The following is a 22045-nucleotide window of genomic DNA, read 5'->3' on the forward strand; positions in this document are numbered from 1 at the left end:
TCTAAATAAATACCTTTTTCTTTTAAAGTGACTGTCACATAAAAGTGGACATAATGGAAAAAATCGGTGTATATATTTAAAAACAGCATAAAATATTCTATAAAATTCAGGTATTTTGATATGTGTGTTAAAGAAAGGTTCGAATATGTATGATTTTGGGCGAGATGCTTTGGAAATAGCTTTGGGTAATTCGTCCGAATAGCCGAAATATACGAGCCTAAAACAAAATATTAGAACTTGCTGTAACTTTATGCCGTTGCGAAAGAAGAAAGCGGGAGAGAATACAACTGAAGAATTTATAGAAAAATTCCAGTGTTCTTGAGTACACAGTTTAAATAGGATTTTATCGGATTAAGTGTTCCGATTGGTTTAGATCTACTTCTTCGCTTCCGAATTGTTCGCCACTCCGTTTCCGTATGTAAGATACAGATTAGGACGTGACAAAGGTCGATGGTCTGAGTACAATTCCACTTGTCATTTGACTCTGTCCGGAATTGTTTATTGATCTTTCACCTCTTTCACTTGATACGTTTTACGGTTGTTATATGTTTATAACGAAAAGAAAAAGAAAGAAATAGGGTATCGTGTCAAATTTGAACTATCCTAAATAGATCCATAAAATAGACATTTTACTGAATTTTTGAGATTAACAAAGCAAATTTTCTTTGAATTTTCATATATAGAATATTTAATGAAATTACGCTCTCGTTTAAATTGTGTCAGCAAATTATTTCGAGTACTCGAACGTAATTTAATTAAATAAAAATCCTGCTTAATTTCGTTATTCTTCAATCATTTTTCTTGTTTTTTTTAAAGTTTTTATAGTTTAAGTAAGATAAACTATAACTTTACAATATATATTTATAAGATTTATATAATTTTAATGATAAAAGTTTTACGCTTTAATGCAGAAATAATATAAATCTGTTTTTCTGGTTTACTCATCGTTGATATTTTTTCTTTTCAAGCAATCTCAACAACAGGACAAAGAACAGAAATTTTTAAAGGCCTCTTCTAATAAAACATCGTCTGCACTAATAAGTACAAATAACGAAAACAAGGATGATGAACAATGTAAAGCAGACCACAAAGACGATATTCCTAGATTGTCGGTAATAGTATTTCAATGTCATTTATGTTCCTTCAGCACTCGGTCGAATGAGAAATGGTTAGAACATAAGCAGTGCCACATTGAAGACATTCCTTCCACGTCCACGGTACTTATTCTATTTATTCTTTGAAAATAAATTGTACTGTACTTTTAAGAATCCACGTTTTAATTGAGTGAAGTTTTCTCCCTAAACTCCATCTTCTGCAGTTGGTTCGTAAATTAAGCACTACTCGATATTGTTCTGATGTTGGTTCGATGAAAGCTCACTTCCACAATCAAGACAGACCTGTGAATTGGCTCTACTGCGGTTCGTCCGGTCTCAGCCCTTACCCGTCCCAGAGATATCCCGCAGAGAAGTATACTCGCTCTTTCTGTCTATACCCCGTTCGCACCGAGCATTTCGATCTAGATTGTGGCTAAGGTCGGAGAGAGTTCCGTGGTGCGAACGCTCTCGACCGTTTCAATCTCGACTGAAACGAGGCTAAATCGCGATCGACTGGAGAGAGTTCTTGAAACTATATTCAGTCATAAGAGAGATCCCACAATCCCACGCGCGCGAGAAAATACAAGATGGCTGCTGAACACGTGTCGGGCTATCGATAGAGAAATAAAAAAGACATCTGGAGAGACGATGACATTTGTGTATTATTAAATATATGGCAAGAAAAACTATTTATTTCTAACCAAAACGTCCATTTTGTTTGTTGGTGTTCGTGACTTATCGCGTAGTTATGTCAGTTTTATCATCGCGTGTAATAGCCGGGTTCTTCTCGAGCGAGTTACCTGTGCGAACAGCACGACGTTCGACTGGCGACAATCACAATCCAGATTGTAGGTAAATCGAGATCGAAGTGAGTCGTGGATTGTGTGCGAACGGGGTATAACCTCAGCGAACTTTCCAAGTGTCTGAGACTTCCGTGTTACTAGTCCAAAGTTTTTTTTCTCTTTCTCCCGCTCGCTCTCTAATTTAAGGACTTTTTGGGCAGGAATTCCAACCAATTACACATTTTCATTGCAAAGAGATTTTACTCAGATAAGTTTAGATCGGATGAGGGTGGTCACTCACTACGATTTGGCAAGTTGTTTACGACTGAACAAACCTTGAATCAAATTAGCGAGGTCAGCGTTTTTTTGTTCCCTTTTTGTTTACAAGCCAATACGTCACATTGTGTTTTTAAGAATTCGTGTTTTAATTAAATAGAATTGTGCATTTTGGTTTATGATTTAAATTTTACAGATTACAATTAACTGCTAATGATGTATGAAATTCTGATAACCTGATTGCTGTAGTTAATGACTTGTTAATTACCTTCGAATTAAGTGTTTCATTTAGCTGAGATAGTGCATAATCGCATATGACTTATATGAACTTTATTCACACCTTGTCAGCAGAAAAATCATATAGTAAATGGCCTAACAACAAACCACAGGTAGTCTCTCGTACTATATTGCATACGAAAGAAACTTAAATTAAACGACTGTAAATTACATAATCAGCGGTAAATATAATTTACCATTTGTGTCAGTTCATGTCGGTAAATATGATAAATCGTACTTAATTAAATACTCTAATTAAATTTACCGAACATTATGCACAATCGCCATTCGGAAAAACAAATTTGATAAATGGTAAAGGCTGGTCGAGTAACATTTGATTAGAATGTTACAAAATTTAGCACTGAACCAACAGATAAAGATTTCTGCAGTTCATGAATAACAGATTATATTATCGATGTGTTAAGTAGCACTGATAAAACCATGCTTGGTTCACACTTTACTGTTAGACTGAAGACAACATCCCTTCTTAATAATGCTGTAGCAGACGGTTGCAGCGAAGATTAGCTTTAACCAATAATTGAATTATTAGTTAAACATCATTACATCTAAATATATAAAATTGCTTGTCCTGACTGACTGACTGACTGAATGACTCACTCACTGATTCATCATCGCCCAGAGCAGACCGCTTAACCTAAAGAGGTGAAATTTGGTAGACAGTTAGGGTACGTCATGGAAACGCACACTAAGAAGGGATTTTCCGAAATTCCTCCGCGGGGGGAGAGGGAGAGGATTAAGGCTTAACCGGAAAAACGGCTTCTACTGCACTATTTTAGATGCAATTTTTTGTTTTTATCTGCGTTATGGTAGGGTATGCCATGGCAATGCACACTAAGAAGAGATTTTTCGAAATTTCCTTGCAGGGGGAGAGGGGGGAGGATTAAGGCTTAACTGGAAGAACGGCTTCTACTGCACTATTTTAGATGCAATTTTTTGTTTTTATCTGCGTTATGGTAGGGTATGCCATGGCAATGCACACTAAAAAGAGATTTTTCGAAATTTCCTTGCGGGGGGAGAGGGGGGAGGATATAGTCTTCATTGAGTACTTAGGTGTATTAAATTAATAACATTTCAGACATTGTTATAAATATTTTTATCCATTTTGATTTTAAAAATGTTCGAACCGTTTTAAATTCAAATTTGTTATTGCATATTGGTTCGATTATAGAACGATTGTAAACATTCCAAAAAATTGATCAAAGTGAAAATAGTTCGTTTGATTCTCTGCAATTCTCTTTAGCGGTAGGTGTTATATAACAATTACTATGGTTATTGAAATATTGAATGTAAATGGGGTTTGCTTGCAAAACCTTCGCGTACGAAGTCGCGGGTAACAGCTAGTATTGCATATATCCAAGGATTATATTTTAGAAACAGTATTGACAATCAACAGCCGTCATCATAAATTCTGATGTGAATATTCCTAATTCGTCAATGTAAGAACAGTGTAGTGTGAAAGTGAACTGTGTTTCTACAACAAGAACAGAAAGATGTTGAGAAGAAGCGAGCAAAGGCAAATGGAAGGTTAGAAGCTAAGCCACGAAATTGAAAAAATATCGGAGCTGAAGTTTGCTATAACGAAGTACAGAATGCAATAATGTATGAACAACAGATACGAACAGGGCAAGAAGCGATCTGTAAAATATATTGGCCGTGATATTAGCTGCTGAAATTCCCGAGTAGTATCATTTGGGAACAAATAAGAGACATTTTTACAGCTGTATACCAGAAAACTATTTGTGTACGTGACTAAACAGAACATACAAAATGATATTTGGTACATTTCCTATACTCTTCGTGAGTGAAGAAGTAAAATATCGATTTCGCGAAGTATGGAGTACCAAAGGTGCCCTTAGAGAAAAATGTAATTTAATCACTTGCAAAAAGAAGAAAAATAAAAAAAAATTATTTACTTAAAAATGTCACAATGTTTGTTATATTTGAATAAACAGTAAGAACTGTTAAAGTTGTATATTTTATTTCAAAAAATATTTTGTTGTTTTTCTACACATAATCCCGATAGTAAGCCGAAACAGATTATTCGTAGTTTTCTTCTATTCACTAAATTTTTCTAATATTAATAAAATAAAAGTATTGCTTCAATCTATTATAATTTGTTTTTCATCTACAAAACATTTTATTACAACAGAAAAAGACGAAAATTTTATGATATTGATGAATTTTATTAACATATTTTGGAAATTATGTAAAAAACTTGTTTTAAAAGTGACATAATCAATGTTACAAAATTCAATGGAAAACTCAATCGCCGGTTAGAGAGATTAATTTATTAAAATTTATGAACAATTTCTATACGCAATAATGCTGTGATAATATTTCTGATGTGGGAAAATTTCCCCCGAAACAAGTACAAAACAATGTACCGTATCGACTCAACTAATAAAGGAATTTGATGGAAAATTTGCCATGTGTCTTTGAAATAAAACACAATACTAGTGTTTACTACGCCACAAATATAAAACAGGACNACGCATTCCTTGCTTCTCTTCAGACAACTAAAATAAAAGTTCACAAATTACAACAGTGTTAACAAACATATATAGGTCATGATTTTTAAAACACCTTTTAGATTACAGATTACTGAAAGTTCAAAACATAAAATTCCTTTCCACATTTAACTTGTCATGCATTAAATTACAAATGTTTGTAAGGTTTGAACCTTCAAAACTGTTTTACACATTCGATTGCTTATTATCTAAAAAAATTTTATATTTAATTTTAACAAAATAAAACATTAAAATTAATACAAAAATACTAATTTTGTCACAATGATATTTTTGTTTTTACAAGAATCAGAAAAAAGAGAAAGCGAAGAAGCACAAGCAGCCAGAGAAGGAGGATCGAAGAGAAAGAAATTGGAGATGGTAGAGGCTGACAAGCAGCCTTTTCATAAGGATAAGCCTTCTTCCGAACAATAATTCCTAAATAAATGAAGAAATAACAACACGATAAAAAGATTAATTAAAAAAATTTTAATTACATTTTTTTTTATTTGGCATATTATCGAAATAAATTTTATTATTCGTGCTTAATATAAATGTTTAAATATAGGAACATTCTAATTAAATTTACAATCTGTAAATAGCATTTCTTCAATTAAGTACTGAAAATATTTGATATTAAGGAAAACGATTACAATAATGAAAATTTATATAGAAAAGTTTAATGACAAAATTTGTAACGTTATTTTAAATGATATTATTATGCACATACATCATTATTAGCCACATATTTCAAAATTGTATAGAATTGATATTAAAATTTCGTAATTTTAATCTGGTATATTTCATTACCACTTCAGATTTAATGTCAAATTGTGAAATAAACACGTGAAAATTTCAATTCTTGATAGAATTACGAATTACTAACATAAAAGACGTGTTCTGTATGCCTGTGTGTGTGACTTTTATTTAATCCAGATGAAATTTCGGTTATATTCGTTTTATTTTCTTACAGAAAGTATCGGCTATTTATTTTGTATAAATTTTAGCAATAGAACAAACGTTATATCGATTTTGTATCAGTGATTTAACAAATGTTGCAGTGACGTCAGTGATCACGATGCTGACGTTCATGCTGACGTAATTTTAAACATTTTGGCAAATGGCGTATTTTATACTCACTTCATTAAAATTAAAATTTAAACTTTAAAAAAGATAGCGTCATCGTGTTATTTCTATAAATGTTTTTTACAAATCGTTCTAATTTTATTCAAACGGAAGTAACGATCTAACGAGTATTTAGAAAGAGTTATCGCTCATCTGACTAACATACTGTTCCTCATCTTGACTAACATACTGTACATGCAATTCATCTTTGTTTCACCAACGTGGAATTAAGAAATAGCTTCGTCAAGGGCTGCAGAAAAGGAATATCAACGTCAATCATCCAAACAATATTAAAGAGTCTATTACTAAACGAAAACGGCAAGGAAAACTTTTAAAAAACAGTACAGTGTTTACTCATAATGTAGTGTAAGAAGAAACTTTATAAAGAAAGATAATATTTTTCAATATATAGGCTTATATCTGTTTATGTGTGTATAAGTGAATTAATTCTCTGTAAAACTATATTATTTTGTCCACATCAGGTGATATAATGTTTTGTTACTTTTTATGTTAAAGCAGATAGTATAAACTGTTTAATTTGTAGAAATATTATCATTACGAAATTCTTGAAATATCTGCTTTCTCATATAACAAATGCTTGACAGGGGGATTTTCTAGTAGTTTAATAATAATAATATTTATTCGTTTATTGAAAGTGGAATTACAGAAGGAGTAAGTTTAGCAGGGTTAAAATTTCAAAAGAGAAATAATTATTTAATTCCAGAGTGTTATGAAAATCAGCCCCATAATTGTATTTTTTCATAGATGCAAATAATATTTACCAATAAATTCGTTAAGATGATTACATGAAAATAATATAAACGTATTAGAATACTTTATAATATATTATCGAAATTTTAAATTTTATTTTGGAAAAAACTAAAATTAACTAAAATTCATAGAGTTGGGAGGATCAGAAATTTCGTGTTATAAACCTTAATCTTTTATAAATTTTAATTAAACTTTAAATACAATTCTATAAAGACGAACAAGTTTATTAAAAAAAAAGGAAAAAGGGCTAGTTTTAACGGAAAGCCAATTAATAAAATTTTCCTTAAAATCAGTTTAAAACACGATTCTCACGAGTTGGGTTCCTCATTGAGATGAGTAAATCTCTGTCTCACGATTGTGTCACCCGTCACTTTATTGTTCCACAGAGATCGTCACCTCTAACGAAATCGGAAAAAGGGCCGAAAGGAGCCCTTCATATAAAAAGGCCGGCACGATGAGTAAGATCGAGGAAGTTATTAATTGATTGTGTGTGTGTGTGTGCCGCACGTTTACCTCTCGCCTAAGTTGTCTCCGAGACAGTGTTCCTGTTCGTCAACCAACACCTCCTTCTCACCTACTGAACTCTAAGATATCAACAATTTACCTACATAACTTCGAAGAAAACTGTTCCGGAATGAAAAAGGATTTGCGATATGTAAAAGCTAGCAAGACATTTGATCGACATCGCGTATATTTGCCGCGACCATCGGTAGTAATTTTCAAATTATAAATGTTACCTTACAATTTAATGCGCGTATTAAATTTAATGCAATTCAAAATTAAATTTTAGAAATGTCTAAATTTTCAAAGTTGTTTTGCTTAATTTAACGAGTGTTTCGCATTACGAGTAATATTCTGAAACCAATGCTCGTTAAGCGAGGATTCACTGTATTTTATATAGTGAATGCATATAAAATGTTGTCATTTCTGGTTTTGAATAAAACTGAAATTAATAATTATTTTGAATATACAGGATTTTCCCATTTACGTAATCGTATTACTCCTCCTGAATTGTAAATATAAGAGAAGTGAATTCCTTAATATTTATTATATAAAAGCGCATAAAATGCTTTACATTTTACAGTAAATATCGATCAATGATTCGAACTGTAAGTCTCATAACCTGTGTTGAATGGTGCACTACACGCACCATTTGGATAGTTATTCCGTAAATCTATATGTTTATAATGTAAAGATAATACGATATATAAATATTAATTTTGCATCAAAGCCCAACCTTCAATTAATTCGTTAATTTGAATTTTAAACGTAATATAAACGTATTAATAGGAAAAAGTAAAATGTTTGCATTTTTTGTGCAAACCCGTTCTCTGTATTCAACCTTTGCCTTTATCAATAGGAATATCAATTATAAAAGTAATAATTGTGAAGAATGATTCTCTTAAAAATTAAACGTTGTTGTAATTAAAATTTTATATTATTCACACTTATCATAAGTTATTAATTAACTACACTGATGAATTTATTAATGATAACGTTTATCCCATTTTATAAATGTTTATGAGTGATTAATTGCAAAGGTTAAATACAGAGAACGGGTTTTCATAGAAAATACAAAGAAACGTAATTAATTTCAAATTTTTGAACGAACGTCAAACAAAACCAATTGAAAACAACAAAAATTTTCCAGCGCCAAAAAAAAACAATAATATATATCGTTTTTGTTTCAATTATTTTTAGGTTCAATGACATGCATCATTATATAATCATGCACTTAATATAATCAAAACATAACAATCAAGAAATTACATTATTTCGGCGCATTGTTGTTTTCTGTTTTAACGATATTTCTACTCGAAATTAAAAGACTAAATAAGATAATTAAATTAAAATAAGTAATATAATAAATGGTACGTGAAATCTTTCATTTTATCTGTATAATACATTTAAAATTTCCCGAACTGTTTTATTAAAAATTTCAATATTATATCGAAGATATAATTATATGTAAATATTATGAACTTTTTAAACATATTATAATATATAACAATAATTAATACTATCGTAAATAATTTTAATTTAACCTTTTCACAAATTATTTATTGTTATTAAACGAATTATTTTAAAAGGACCGAAAACATCAATGCCCGACATGTGGCAAGAAATGTCTTCATAAACAGCATTTGGAAAAGCACATTCGAACTCATACGGGCGAAAAGCCGTTTAAATGCGATTTGTGCGAAAAAACCTTTTCGGATAAGAGCAATTTGATACATCATACGAAAGTGCACTCCGATGAAAGCCGTTCAAGTGCGAGTACAAGGGCTGTGAAGAGCGTTTTAAACGGAAATATGAAATAAAACAACACATGTACTGTACATATGGCATTCCGATGAGATTTTATCTAAAGTAAATATTACCACGAGTTTCTATATTTTCATTTTAGTTTTATTTTTCAAATATCAAAGCGGTAAAAGTTATAAAATAAACAGACAAAACATCAATATACAAAATAAAATAAAACCTTCAATTAATGTTTCAAACAATACTCGATGCAACTGTGTTACTTTACACGAAGAAATATTAAAATAATAATATTAATATGCAACTGTAAATAAAACTATTGTTCTTTTGGCACTTGAAAATTTTCATTGTTTTCTATTCGTTTTGACGTTCGTTCAAAAACTTTAAATTGATTACGTTTCTTTGTATTTTCTATGGAAACCCGTTCTCTGTATTCAACCTTTGCCAATTAAGCACTCATAAACATTTATAAAATGGATAGACGTTATCCATAATAAAATCATCAGTGTAGTTAATTAATAACCTATTATAAGTGTGAATAATATAAAATTTTAATGACAATAATGTTATATTATTAAGCGAATCATTCTTTACACTTATTACTCTTATAATTGATATTTTTATTGATAAAAGCAAGATACGTCTTCGTGTTGTTATTTTCTAATTTATTATTTGCATTTTATAAAGTGTAAACCCCAGAAAAGCTTTCTTTATTAAAATATAAATTTTCGTCTACAAGTACCTATCTTCTAATATCAGGACTTATTATAATGGCTTTACAGATAATGCTACAGAGTTTCAGAAAAGACAATTTTTTATTTTATTTAATATTTTATTTTTTATTTTATTTTTAAAAGTTGTTTTCTATTAAACTCTGTAGCATTATCTGTAAAGCCAGTATAATAAGTCCTGATACAGTAGAACCTCGAAAACTCGACCTAATGTGGATCGAAGGGTGGCCGAGTTTGTGAAAATGCCGAGTTATCGGGAATGGGGTTAAAAAAAATAAGTACGAGTATTTCCTCAGAAAATACTGTACTGTACTTGTACAGTATTTACTTGTACAGAATATAACAGAGAATAAACTGCCCAAATACCCTTAAACAAAGGAAAAGTACGTCCTTTATGAAGGCATAGAGCCACTACATGAAAATGAAAATTAATGAATACACTGTGTACAGTAATTTACCTGATAAGACAGACCTCANATTCAAAATATATTAATGTTTATCGACCATCTTCGCTCTGTATTTACTGACAAACATCCGAAGTTGTAAACACTGTCTATCTGTTCCATGCGCTTTTAGAATAGACTTTCTATTTATGTCACACACTTATTAATTTGATCTAACTTTTAACAGACAAATTGTTGTTACTGCACTGGAGTGCGTTATTTCCGCACGTTGTCTCTAGACTCTCTTCTTCATTTCTGACACAGTTTCGGCCGAATCACACCGATCTATTAAATTCTATACAATTGGAATTGACTAAAAGAAAAACACAATCGTGAGAAAACTTACAAACAATTTAAAGATGGTATCAGCAGCTTGAATCATGTTCGACATTATATGTTGATTGTTTTATTTTTGTTCTATTGTCATTACTTTTGTTGTGAGAGTGTTATAGTGTATTTATATTTGTGTTAGATACTTGAAATACGCGTATGGACACAGTGTCATATATAAATAATAATAATGTACATAATTTTTAAAAATAGAAGTAAAAAGATTATTTTGAATACGTTCCTTATTTCGTCAGTGCAAATACACAAAAATTGTAGGGTTTTCCATTTGTGTAAACTCACACACTCCTATTGAGTATTATCAGACCGCGCTTTTACAATTCCTGAGAATAGAGGAGAAAAAGCAAAATAATAACAATCCAAAATTAAATTAAACAAGAAACAGAATTCATAGCGTTACTCTATTAGTTTCCTCACATGCGATTCATTAATAAACAATTTTATAATTGGAAAACATAATATATCGTTATGTTTTCCAATTATTTTTACATTCAGAGACACGCGCAATTATGCATGCTTAATATAATCAAACCATAACAATCAAGAAATTACATTATTTCGGTGCATTGTTGTTTTTTGTTGTAACGAAATTTCGTCTTAAAATTAGAAAACTGAACTTTATAATTGAATGAAAATAAGTAAAATCACGATGGTAAGTGTAATCTTTCATTTGATTTGTATAGTACATTATGAATTTTCCAAACTGTTTTATTAAAAATTCACTAAATAACGCAAACTATCAATTTCAGTTTTATATCGAAGATACAGTACATATTATCAATATTTTAAACATATTATTATAATATAAAACAATAATTTATAATATTGTGAATAATTTTAATTTAAGTTTTTTACTAATATTTATTCAACGAATTGTTTTAAAAAGACAGAAAGCATCAATGCTCGATATGCGGCAAGGAATTTCGACGTAAATATAATTTGCAAAGACACGCGAATTCACACGAATGAAAGGCCGTATAAATGCAATTTGTGTGGAAAAAGCTTTCCGGATAAGAGCAATTTGAATCATCATTTCAAAGTGCATTCAAATGAAAAGCCGTTCAAGTGCAATTTCGATGACTGTAAAAAGAGCTTTAAACGTAAATCCGAGTTGGAACAACACACGTACAGATGACGTCTTGATCAGATTTTATCTAAAGTAAATATTAGCACAAGTTCCTATATTTTCATTTTCGTTTTTATTTTTCAATTATCAAAGCGATAAAAGTTATAAAATAAACAGACACAATATAAGTATATATGACAATATTTTAATTAATATTTTAAACAATACTCGATGCAACTGTGTTAATTCACGTGAACAAATAAAATAATAATAATAATAATAAGCAACTGTAAATATCATTATTGTTCTTTTGGCGCTCGAAAATTTTTGTTGTTTTTTATTGGTTTTGACGATCGTTCAAATATTTTACATTGATTATGTTTCTTTGTATTTTTTATGAAAACCCGTTCTTTGTATTTAACCTTTGCCAATTAATCAATCATAAACATTTATAAAACCGGATAGATGTTATCCATACTAAATTCATCAGTGTAATTAATAACCTACGATGAAGTATAAAAAATTTTAATTAGAACAATATCAAATTATTAAGAGAATGATTCTTCACAATCATTACTCTTATAATTAATATTCATATTAATAAAAACAAGATACATCTTCGTGTTGTTATTTTCTAATTTATTACTTGCATTTTATAAAGTAAAAACACCAGAAAAGCTTTTTTTATTTTTCACCGTATTATTGAGTGATAAAATTATAAATTATGTTATTATTTTTTTAATATTCAAATTTTTTTAAACGCAGTTGTTCAATGTGCGTAATTGTTAGTGTCAATAATAAGATCTTATAACTCAAACATCATCACAATGAAATATAATGTGGAAATCATTTAAAAACTGTTTTATAAATAATTGTAATAAACTTCTTGCGTTTAAAAAGTAACTTTTTATGTTTTTATATATTGTTAACAATTAACTAAAAATTTTAAAAATAATTAGATTCCACCGAACGACGCGAAGATAATGAGTCGTATTTCTAACATCTGCAAAAAAGTTTCTCAGTCTCCCTCTGCTTTAAAGTCCCACATTAAAACTCACACCGGAGAACGTCCATTTTCCTGTAATTTTTGTAACGGCACTTTCAATACCAAAAGTAATTTAAACAGACACATCAGAAGCATCCATCTTAAAGAGAAAACTCCATATTGCACAGAAGTAAGTGTATAAATATGTTAATTAATGACTAGAAATTCAACACACAATCGACTATTAAAATGAAAAAAATTATAATAATAACTTCACTTATTTAACGAGCACGCATTGTATCAATATTCATTTACAGTAGAGCCTCGATTATCAACCCCCGATTAACCGACACCTCGGTTAACCGACCGTCCTAGTCGTCAAATTTCAAATGTCCGCTAGTGATGTGGTGCTGCAATATTTGGCTATGTCTTGGCTACTTTAATATTATTTTTACGTGTTTTAGCTGACAACACTCATTCGACCATGAAAGGGAGCCAGTATTTAAACGAGGCTTAATTTTCTAATTTTTAACGATACAATAGCGACGATTATTATTTTAAAAAATTTTTGTTAGGCTTAACATCGATGAAAATTCAACGCGAAGTAGGTTAATAGCGATATACTAATATACTAATTACATGGGATATAATAATATACTACTCTAATAATGGATTTTTTCATACTTTTCGGTTATCGGACTTTTCAATTATCCGACCAACCCCAGTCTCCAATTGAGTCGGATAATCGAGGCTCTACTGTATTGCATATATTGTACACGTGTGTATTTGTTTTATTCGATACTCCGAGAAGATAGGTTTGTTCCTAATTAACAAGAAAATTTATTTAATAAAAATATACAACGTTTCTGAATTCTATGTCTAATATCAGCCACTAATACGCGCAGACTTAGCATTTTATTGTATAAACTACGAGTCATTCGATGAGCAACCGGTGAAGAAACGTTTTTGTCATTTTATGTATCCAAAATAAAACATTAAAATTAATTTTCCAACTTACAACTCATTAAATACAATTCTACTTTAGAAAATCAATATTTTCACGAATAAACTTCATTTTCACTCATTTCGATTGAATGACAATTTATGGACATCGAATTTCGTTTGCTTTTTTACTGATTAATTATGAAGTTATATACACTCAAATAAAAATTCAGTTATATAAGTGTAGGGAAATTTACTTTGATGTGTGAGAGTCTTCGTTCCGTAGTTTTACACAAATGTCTATCGAATAATTAAAAACCGATGAATTCATTGTTTTTACAGAAATTAATGACTGCTGTATTTCACTCGTAATTATATTTTTTTTATTTTACGCTGTTGTTTTCTGAGTTTTCGTTGATAACATTACTTTACCGAAAAGAATTTATATGTGTTTACCGATTACTCAAACTTTGTTAAAAATGAAAATTCACACTTTTGTTATAAAATATAGAAATATGTTACTTTAATCAGGTTTAAAATTTTTCTTAACTTTTATAGCATTACAAGTATATAATACAGTATATAATTATCTATTACATATTTTTTTCAATTCACATTTTAGTAAATGGCGTATAGTAATGTTATTTGTGTTATGTAGTTTTAGGAATGTACACAAGACGTTCGGCGAGAGCAAAAAGTATCGCTTGAACAACCATCAACAAGTTTTCAAATACCAGAGTCAATAGAACTTGAAGAAATTTCATCAGAAGATAATCTTTTCACTTCAAAAAAAAGTGAACAATTTCTTCAAAACGTTGACGTCAATTTAAAAACTATTCAATTGGAATCATTGTCGTCACTGGAATTCTTTCCAGAAATACACGTTGAAGAAACATATTTGGAATGTCCTTTCTGTCGTAAACGATTTTTAGACGAAGTTTCCCTAAAAGAACACGAAAGAAACTTCCATTTGTTTGATTAATTAATTCTGGACAATTAATTTTCCTAATATATTAAATTAATAATATATCAGATTATTTATATTTTGATATTTAATAACGAAAGCAAAATTGAATGTTTAGTTAGAGTTCGCGATATATGTGACATCGTCGTGGAAAATATACATCTAATTTAATTTATAGCGAAAATTATTTGATAGAAACTTCATAATATTTGAAAGAAACAAAACTTATTAAGTTATTTTTTCACATTTATTGCTTCAGGAAACCAAAAGATCCAATAATCGAAGTTACATTAATTTATATTTTACATTTGTAAAATCGATAAGCTTTAATTGAATAAATTTCAATTAAATTTAAAAAAATTGCACGTTTCTGTTTCTTTTATATCTAAACTATTTCAAGTTAATTATTTACTTTACTTTATTTATCATGTAAGCCATTAGCTCTTTTCTAGTGTAAAAAAAAAATACGAACAGACCATAACAGACTTACAGAAAAAAAACAATTACATACAAAATTAAACATAATTCAAGCTTTTGATAGAGTTTTTAAGTTGTTTGTTGGTTTTCAGATTATTTAATTCTATACTACAGCGTTTCAATTATATATTATTTGGTTGATAGGCGCTGTTCCGACGAAGAATGTTTGTATGTTGTTAGTAGCAGACCATTTTCAGTTGATAATCAACTGACTGTTCAAATAACAAACCAAAAGTGTAGTAATAACTCTATGAAAAACACGAGTAGAAAGCACGCGATAGACATTTTATAGAGTATTTGTTGATTCTTCTTTTTTTCTTTATTGTGTTCGTGTTTACAACTACAAAACGCATTTTCCTAGTTAGGAAAACACTGAAAATGCGTTTTGTAGTTGTACATGTATAAATAACCATAATATAATAATAATTTGTTAAAAACATGTAGTTTTATTTGCAATTTACCTTTGAGGATAGAACTGGTGTAAACTGGTGGCGGAGGAGAGGGAGAAGGGAAATAATACTAAAACTTAACTTACATAACATAATGTGACAATAACTTACAATAACTTAACACTAATTTTTTTTATCTTTTTTGTTTTATATATTTTTAAAAATTATTTATTCACTGCTTTTTGCTTTCTCTCCTTTACTTCCACCAGCACTTTCACTGGATGCAGGTTGCTTGGTAAAATATCTATCCAAAGAGGTTTGCCTTTGCTTACTTTTTAAAATTTTTCTAAAATGACTTCGTGTGTTAACAAGAAAAACGTCGATTTCGCGAAGTATGGAGTACCAAAGGTGCTTTTAGAGAAAAATATAATTTAATCAATTGCAAAAAGAAAAAAGAAAAAAATTATTTACTTAAAAATGTCACAATGTTTATTATATTTGAATAAACAGTAAGAATTATTAAAGTTGTATACTTTTTCAACAAATATTTTGGTGTTTCTCTACACATAATTCTAATAGTAAACTAAAACAGATTATTTGTAGTTTTTTCTATTCACTTAAACGTTTTAATATTAATGAAATACAATTAAATTATTACTTCATTTTATTATAATTTGTTTACATCTACAAGACATTTTATTACAACATAAAAAGACAAGAATTTATGATATTTATGAAATTTATGAACAATTTCTATATGTAATAATGCTCAGAAAATATTTTGATAAGAAAAAATTTCACTTATAAAATGTTTTAAAAATATTTGTATTTAAGGATAACAATTTTAACAAAATAAAACATTAAAATTAATATAAAAATTGTAATTTTGTCACAATGATAATTTTTTAACAGAAATCAGAAAAAAGAGAAAACGAAGAAGCACAAGCAGCCAGAGAGGAAAGATCGAAGAGAAAGAAATTAGAAATGGTAGAGGCTGACAAGCAGCCTTTTCATTCGGATAAGCCTTCTTCCGAACAATAATTCCTAAATAAATGAAGAAATAACAACACGATAAAAAGATTAATTAGAAAAATTTTTAATTACATTTTTTTATTTGGCACATTATCGAAGTAAATTTTATTGTTCGTGCTTACTATAAATTTTAAAATATTGGAACACTCTAGTTAAATTCACCATCAAGAAACAGCATTTATTCAATTAAGCACTGAAAATATTAAGGAAGACGATTACAATCACGGAAATTTATATGAAAAAAATTTAATGATAAAATTTGTAACTTTATTTTAAATGATATTAATATGCACATACATCATAATTAGTCATATATGTGAGGGGCTAGCCGGGAATACGGGGTATCACTATAACTCTTGTGCCACTTAATCAGCAAACTATTCTTGTGAATAGCCTTCTGTTTGTCTAAAAGAATGGTTTTCCTAATTCAAGGAAATCCAGGGTGGAGGGCTATAACTAATATGTTAAAAGAAGGATCTAGGGGATGAGTCCTAGACTTCGTCAGGATTTTTGACATCAGTTAATCAATTATTTTACACGCGGATTAACGAGCATTATTCTTAATTTGTGAGTAGGACGAGCGAAGGAAATTTAAATACGAATGAGTATGAATAACCAACATTAACCAAACCATTTATATATAATAAATGAAAACATTTAATAAATCAAAACATCAAAAGTATACTAAGGAATGAATATAAACCTAAATCTAAACTACTAACTTAACCTAATTTTTTTTCTAAACCTGACACGTGAGAAAGAGTTCACATCGATCTAACTGTAATCATATTACCTTCTCCAGGTCTTTCGAATATTCTCTGTATGAGGGTCTTCTCCTTTTCTGGGTTTTCTTCTTCTAAAATTTTCTATGGTAAGTTCTTTAAAATTACTTCTCCTTTAACAATCTTTAACAAATTACTTCTCCTTTAACAATTCTTCAAAATTACTTCTCCTTTAACAATTGCTATATAACTATAACTTTCATTTAACGGTTTCGAATGACAGACTTGTATAGCGATATTTTATCGTATGTCGGTCTCTTTTCGTGTGGCAATGTCTCTTTTCGATAGACTGCCTTTCTCGTATGGCGAGTTCTCTTCGTGCGGCAATACCTCCCTTTGACGGACAGCCTCGAATGGCGGGAAAACGTCCCTTTTATCTGCTCTCCAGTAGCGTGTGCAAAACTCGATTCATCATGAGTTGGCCTGGGAAAGGAAATCAACTTCCTTTCAAATTCCAAAGTTCCGTTCTTTGTAAAATTCGTTTAAGTTTAAAATATTATTTTCTCTTAATTTTCTAATCGTTTCTTCACCTTGTTACTTTGATTCAAATGTCCCTCCCCTGAATTTCCAGATTCTCATATATACTTCAAAATTGTATACAATTGATTTTAAAATATTGTAATTTTGATCTGGTATATTTCATTACTACTCCAGATTTAAAGTAAAATTGTAAAATAAATACGTAAAAAATTTAATTCTTAATAGAATTACGAATTACTAACATAAAAGACGTAGACTGTTTGTGTGTTTGTGACTTTTGTTTAATCGAGATGAACTTTTGGTTATATACGTTTTATTTCCTGACGGAAAGTATGGGCTATTTATTTTGTATAAATCGTTCTAATTTTATGCAATCAGAAATAACGATCTAACGAGTATTTAAAAAGAGTTCAGTTTATCTTTGTTTTATCAACGTAGAATTAAGACATGGCTTTGTCAAGGACTACAGAAGAGAAATCAGAACGTCTACTATCCGAACAATATTAAAGTGTCTATTACTAAACGAAGACGACAAGAAAATCTTTTAAAAGACAGTACAGTGTTTACTCAGTACAGTGTTTACTCATACTTACACAAATATTGCTCTTAAACAAAATTTTTGAAGTAAATCATTTAAATTTTGCATATAAGATTTTTTAATTCTAATGTAAATTTGTTAGACTTATAATATTTATTACAAGTATACAATAATTTTTCACAAAATATGTCGAATAAATAGCCACAGTTTTTCAATGAAAGACCACATAGGATGTCAGCCGTTTAAGCAATTTATACCATCTGCTATAACATAAAAAGTAACAAAACATTATGTCACCTGTGTGGACAAAATAATAGTAGTTTCACAGAGAATTAATTCACTTACACACATATATACAGATTTAAGCCTATATATTGAAAAACACTAAAATCTTTCTTTATAAACTTTCCTTATATAGTACAGTACTATATAAGGAAAGTTTATAAAGAAAGATTTTAGTGTTTTTCAATATATAGGCTTAAATCTGTATATATGTGTGTAAGTGAATTAATTCTCTGTGAAACTACTATTATTTTGTCCACACAGGTGACATAATGTTTTGTTACTTTTTATGTTATAGCAGATGGTATAAATTGCTTAAACGGCTGACATCCTATGTGGTCTTTCATTGAAAAACTGTGGCTATTTATTCGACATATTTTGTGAAAAATTATTGTATACTTGTAATAAATATTATAAGTCTAACAAATTTACATTAGAATTAAAAAATCTTATATGCAAAATTTAAATGATTTACTTCAAAAATTTTGTTTAAGAGCAATATTTGTGTAAGTATGAAATTAATATTGTATTTTGACAGTAAAAAGTGTTCTGAAACAGTTTTAATAACAGTTAAAGTGCGCTTAAGTCGTTACAGAGAGCGTGTTTAAAAGTGCTTTAAAACCATTTTTATTTGCAGTGTATAGTTTGCACAAGAGTTATTTTTTGATGTGAATTGACAACCTTTCGGTGAAATTAATCTCGGGAATACTTAATTTTAATTACATAGACATATCTATGTAAATAAAAAATGTAAACTAAATAATTTGTTTCTCTTAACATACGTACTAATTCAGTCTTCTATTTCATTTATTTTTCGTTTTTTGGAGACTGTCTAGGGCTAACCGCCATTGTCGCCATTATTAGCACGTGTTTACTTTGACATCACAAAGCAGACATCTCTTTATTAGGAGAATTTTAGGCGGGTGAAAAGTAGACACAATGCGCGACTCTTTTTTCATTTATTGTTCAGCCAAAATTTTAAAAAAATTTTTACGCTTTCTGTTTTATGCTACGTTATACGCCGATTTTAACGCATGTGTGTTCACGGCCTAAGAATAATAATATAGAAACTTTTCGTACATTTATGTTGGATAAAAGTTCTTTCTGATGTCTTGCAAACGTGTATTGTTTCAACTGATCTTTCTGTTCATAACTATACTCACAGCCATTATAATTGTACTTTAATGGCTTCTCATCCGAATGAACTACTTGTAATAAGCTTATGGCCTCAGTGTCATAAATAAATAAATAAATAAATAAAAATAAGAATATAAAACAATAGAAGTAAAAATATAATTTTGAATACACTCCTTATTTCGGCAGTTCAAATACCCAAAAATTGTAGGCATTTCCATTCGTGTAAACTCGCACACTCCTATTTAGTATTATGAAATCGTGCTTTTCCTGTTACAGCTTATTGTGCAGATTAAGTAAAATAATAATTCAAATATAAGTTAAGCAAGAAACAGAAATAGCGTTACTGTATTTGTTTCCTCACATGCGTTTCTCCAATACAGAAGACAGTTATGTCTTCTATATTGGATTAATCAAAAAATTACATTATTTCGGTGCATTGTTGTTTTCTGTTTTAACAAAATTTCCTCTTGAAATTAATAAACTGAATTCGATAATTGAATCAAAATAAGTAGAATCACAATGGTAAGTAAAATCTTTCATTTTATTTGTATAATACATTTTGAATTTCTCAAACTGTTTTATTAGATATTCACGAAATAACACAAACTAACAATTTCAATTTTATATCGATGATAGAGTACATATTAACATAATCTTATAATATTACAGCATAATAATACAATAATAACATAATATTATAATATGTAACAATAATTTACACTAACGAGAAAAATTTTTATTTAAGTTTTCTACTAATTATTTATATTTATTCAACGCATTGTTTTAAAAGGACAGAAAACATCCGTCCCAAATGTGGGAAGACATTTCTTCATCAAAGTGACATGCGAATTCACACGAATGAATGGCCGTATGAATGCAATTTGTGCGAAAAAAGCTTTACGCAGAAGACAAATTTAGCAAGACACATGATAGTGCACTCGGATGAAAAGCCGAACAAGTGCAATTACAATAACCGTGAAGAAAGCTTTAAACGGAAAGAATACTTGAAACAACACACGTACTGTACGCATTGCATTCTGATGAAATTTTATCTAAAGTAAATATTACCACAAGTTCCTATGTTTTCATTTTCGTTTTTATTTTTTAATTATCAAAGCGATAAAAGTTATAAAATAAACAGACACAATATAATTGTACAGGATTATATAAAACATTCAATTAATATTTCAAACAATACTCGATACAACAGTGTTAATTTACACGAACAAATATTAAAACAATAATATCAATAAGCAACTGTAAATATCATTATTGTTCTTTTGGAGCTGGGAAATTTCGTTGTTTTATATTAATTTTCACCTTCGATAAGAAAAACTATAAATTAATTACGTTTCTTTGTATTTTTTGTGCAAACCCGTTTTCTTTATGTGACCTTTTCTAATTAATCACATATAAACATTTATAAAATGGGATAGACGTTATCTATAATTAATTTGTCGGTGTAATTAATAACCTATGATCAATGTGAATAATATAAAATTTTAATTACAACAATGTTAAATTATTAAGCGAATCATTCTACACAATTATTACTTTTACAAATGATATTCCTATTGATAAAAATTAATACATCTTCGTATTGTTATTTTCTAATTTAATATTTGCATTTTATAATGAAAAACACCAGAAAAGCTTATTTTATTGTTCACTCTATTATTAAGTCACCGTTAAAATTAAAAATGTTATTATTTTTTTAAGATTAAATTCAGATTACAGTCGAAAAAACTTCCAAAATCAGTTGTTCGTAACGTGCGTAATTGATAGTGTCAATAAGAACATCTAAGCAAATTACTCTGCGCACCTCGTTAGCTCTATTTTTATAAAATAATTTTCTATACACATAATTTTAATAAAACTTGAACATAATGTTTTACAAATAACTCTAACTTCATCACAATGAAATACATGGTGGAAATCACTTGAAAACTGTATTATATAAAATTGTCACGAAGTTCTTGCGTTTAAAAAGTTACGTTTTATGTTTTTATACAGGATGTATCAGAATTTAAGAGAACAAAAATTTGGGGGATTGTGCAGGAAGAAATTTTGAACGTTTTGATGTAAGGAACCTATAGCCGGAAATGTAATATAAAGTTTCTATAGCACTGTGCACGTTCTATGCGATCGATATGCTGAATGAAACAGCAGAATACAGTATTTATGACAAGTTTTATTGACAAAACAGTAGAGTACAAGCAAAGTGTACATCGAATCAGTGGCTACACTACTTTACAGTAAATGTTCAATGTGACGGCCACCAATTTCATTACATAATGTTCAACGACAAACCATGTTTTGTCCGACACTCTGTAAG

At 29.1% G+C, this 22045-nt stretch overlaps 1 protein-coding gene and 1 pseudogene across 1 annotated transcript; both read left to right on the forward strand.

Annotated features, from left to right (window-relative positions):
• Positions 1-968: 968 nt before the first annotated feature.
• Positions 969-5461, forward strand: LOC111614535 (the record flags this gene model as incomplete). The annotated part of the gene is made up of 3 exons (XM_023355912.1): positions 969-1217; positions 1319-1467; positions 5261-5461. Coding segments are annotated over 3 exons (483 nt in total), but the record flags the coding sequence as incomplete, so codon positions are not given.
• Positions 5462-8662: 3201 nt separating this feature from the next.
• LOC111614536 lies at positions 8663-12775 on the forward strand (annotated as a pseudogene).
• Positions 12776-22045: the final 9270 nt, after the last annotated feature.

Source organism: Centruroides sculpturatus, unplaced genomic scaffold, assembly GCF_000671375.1.
Source record: "Centruroides sculpturatus isolate CEXI.00-Female unplaced genomic scaffold, Cexi_2.0 scaffold2206, whole genome shotgun sequence".
In the NCBI taxonomy this organism is placed as follows: Eukaryota; Metazoa; Arthropoda; class Arachnida; order Scorpiones; family Buthidae; genus Centruroides; species Centruroides sculpturatus.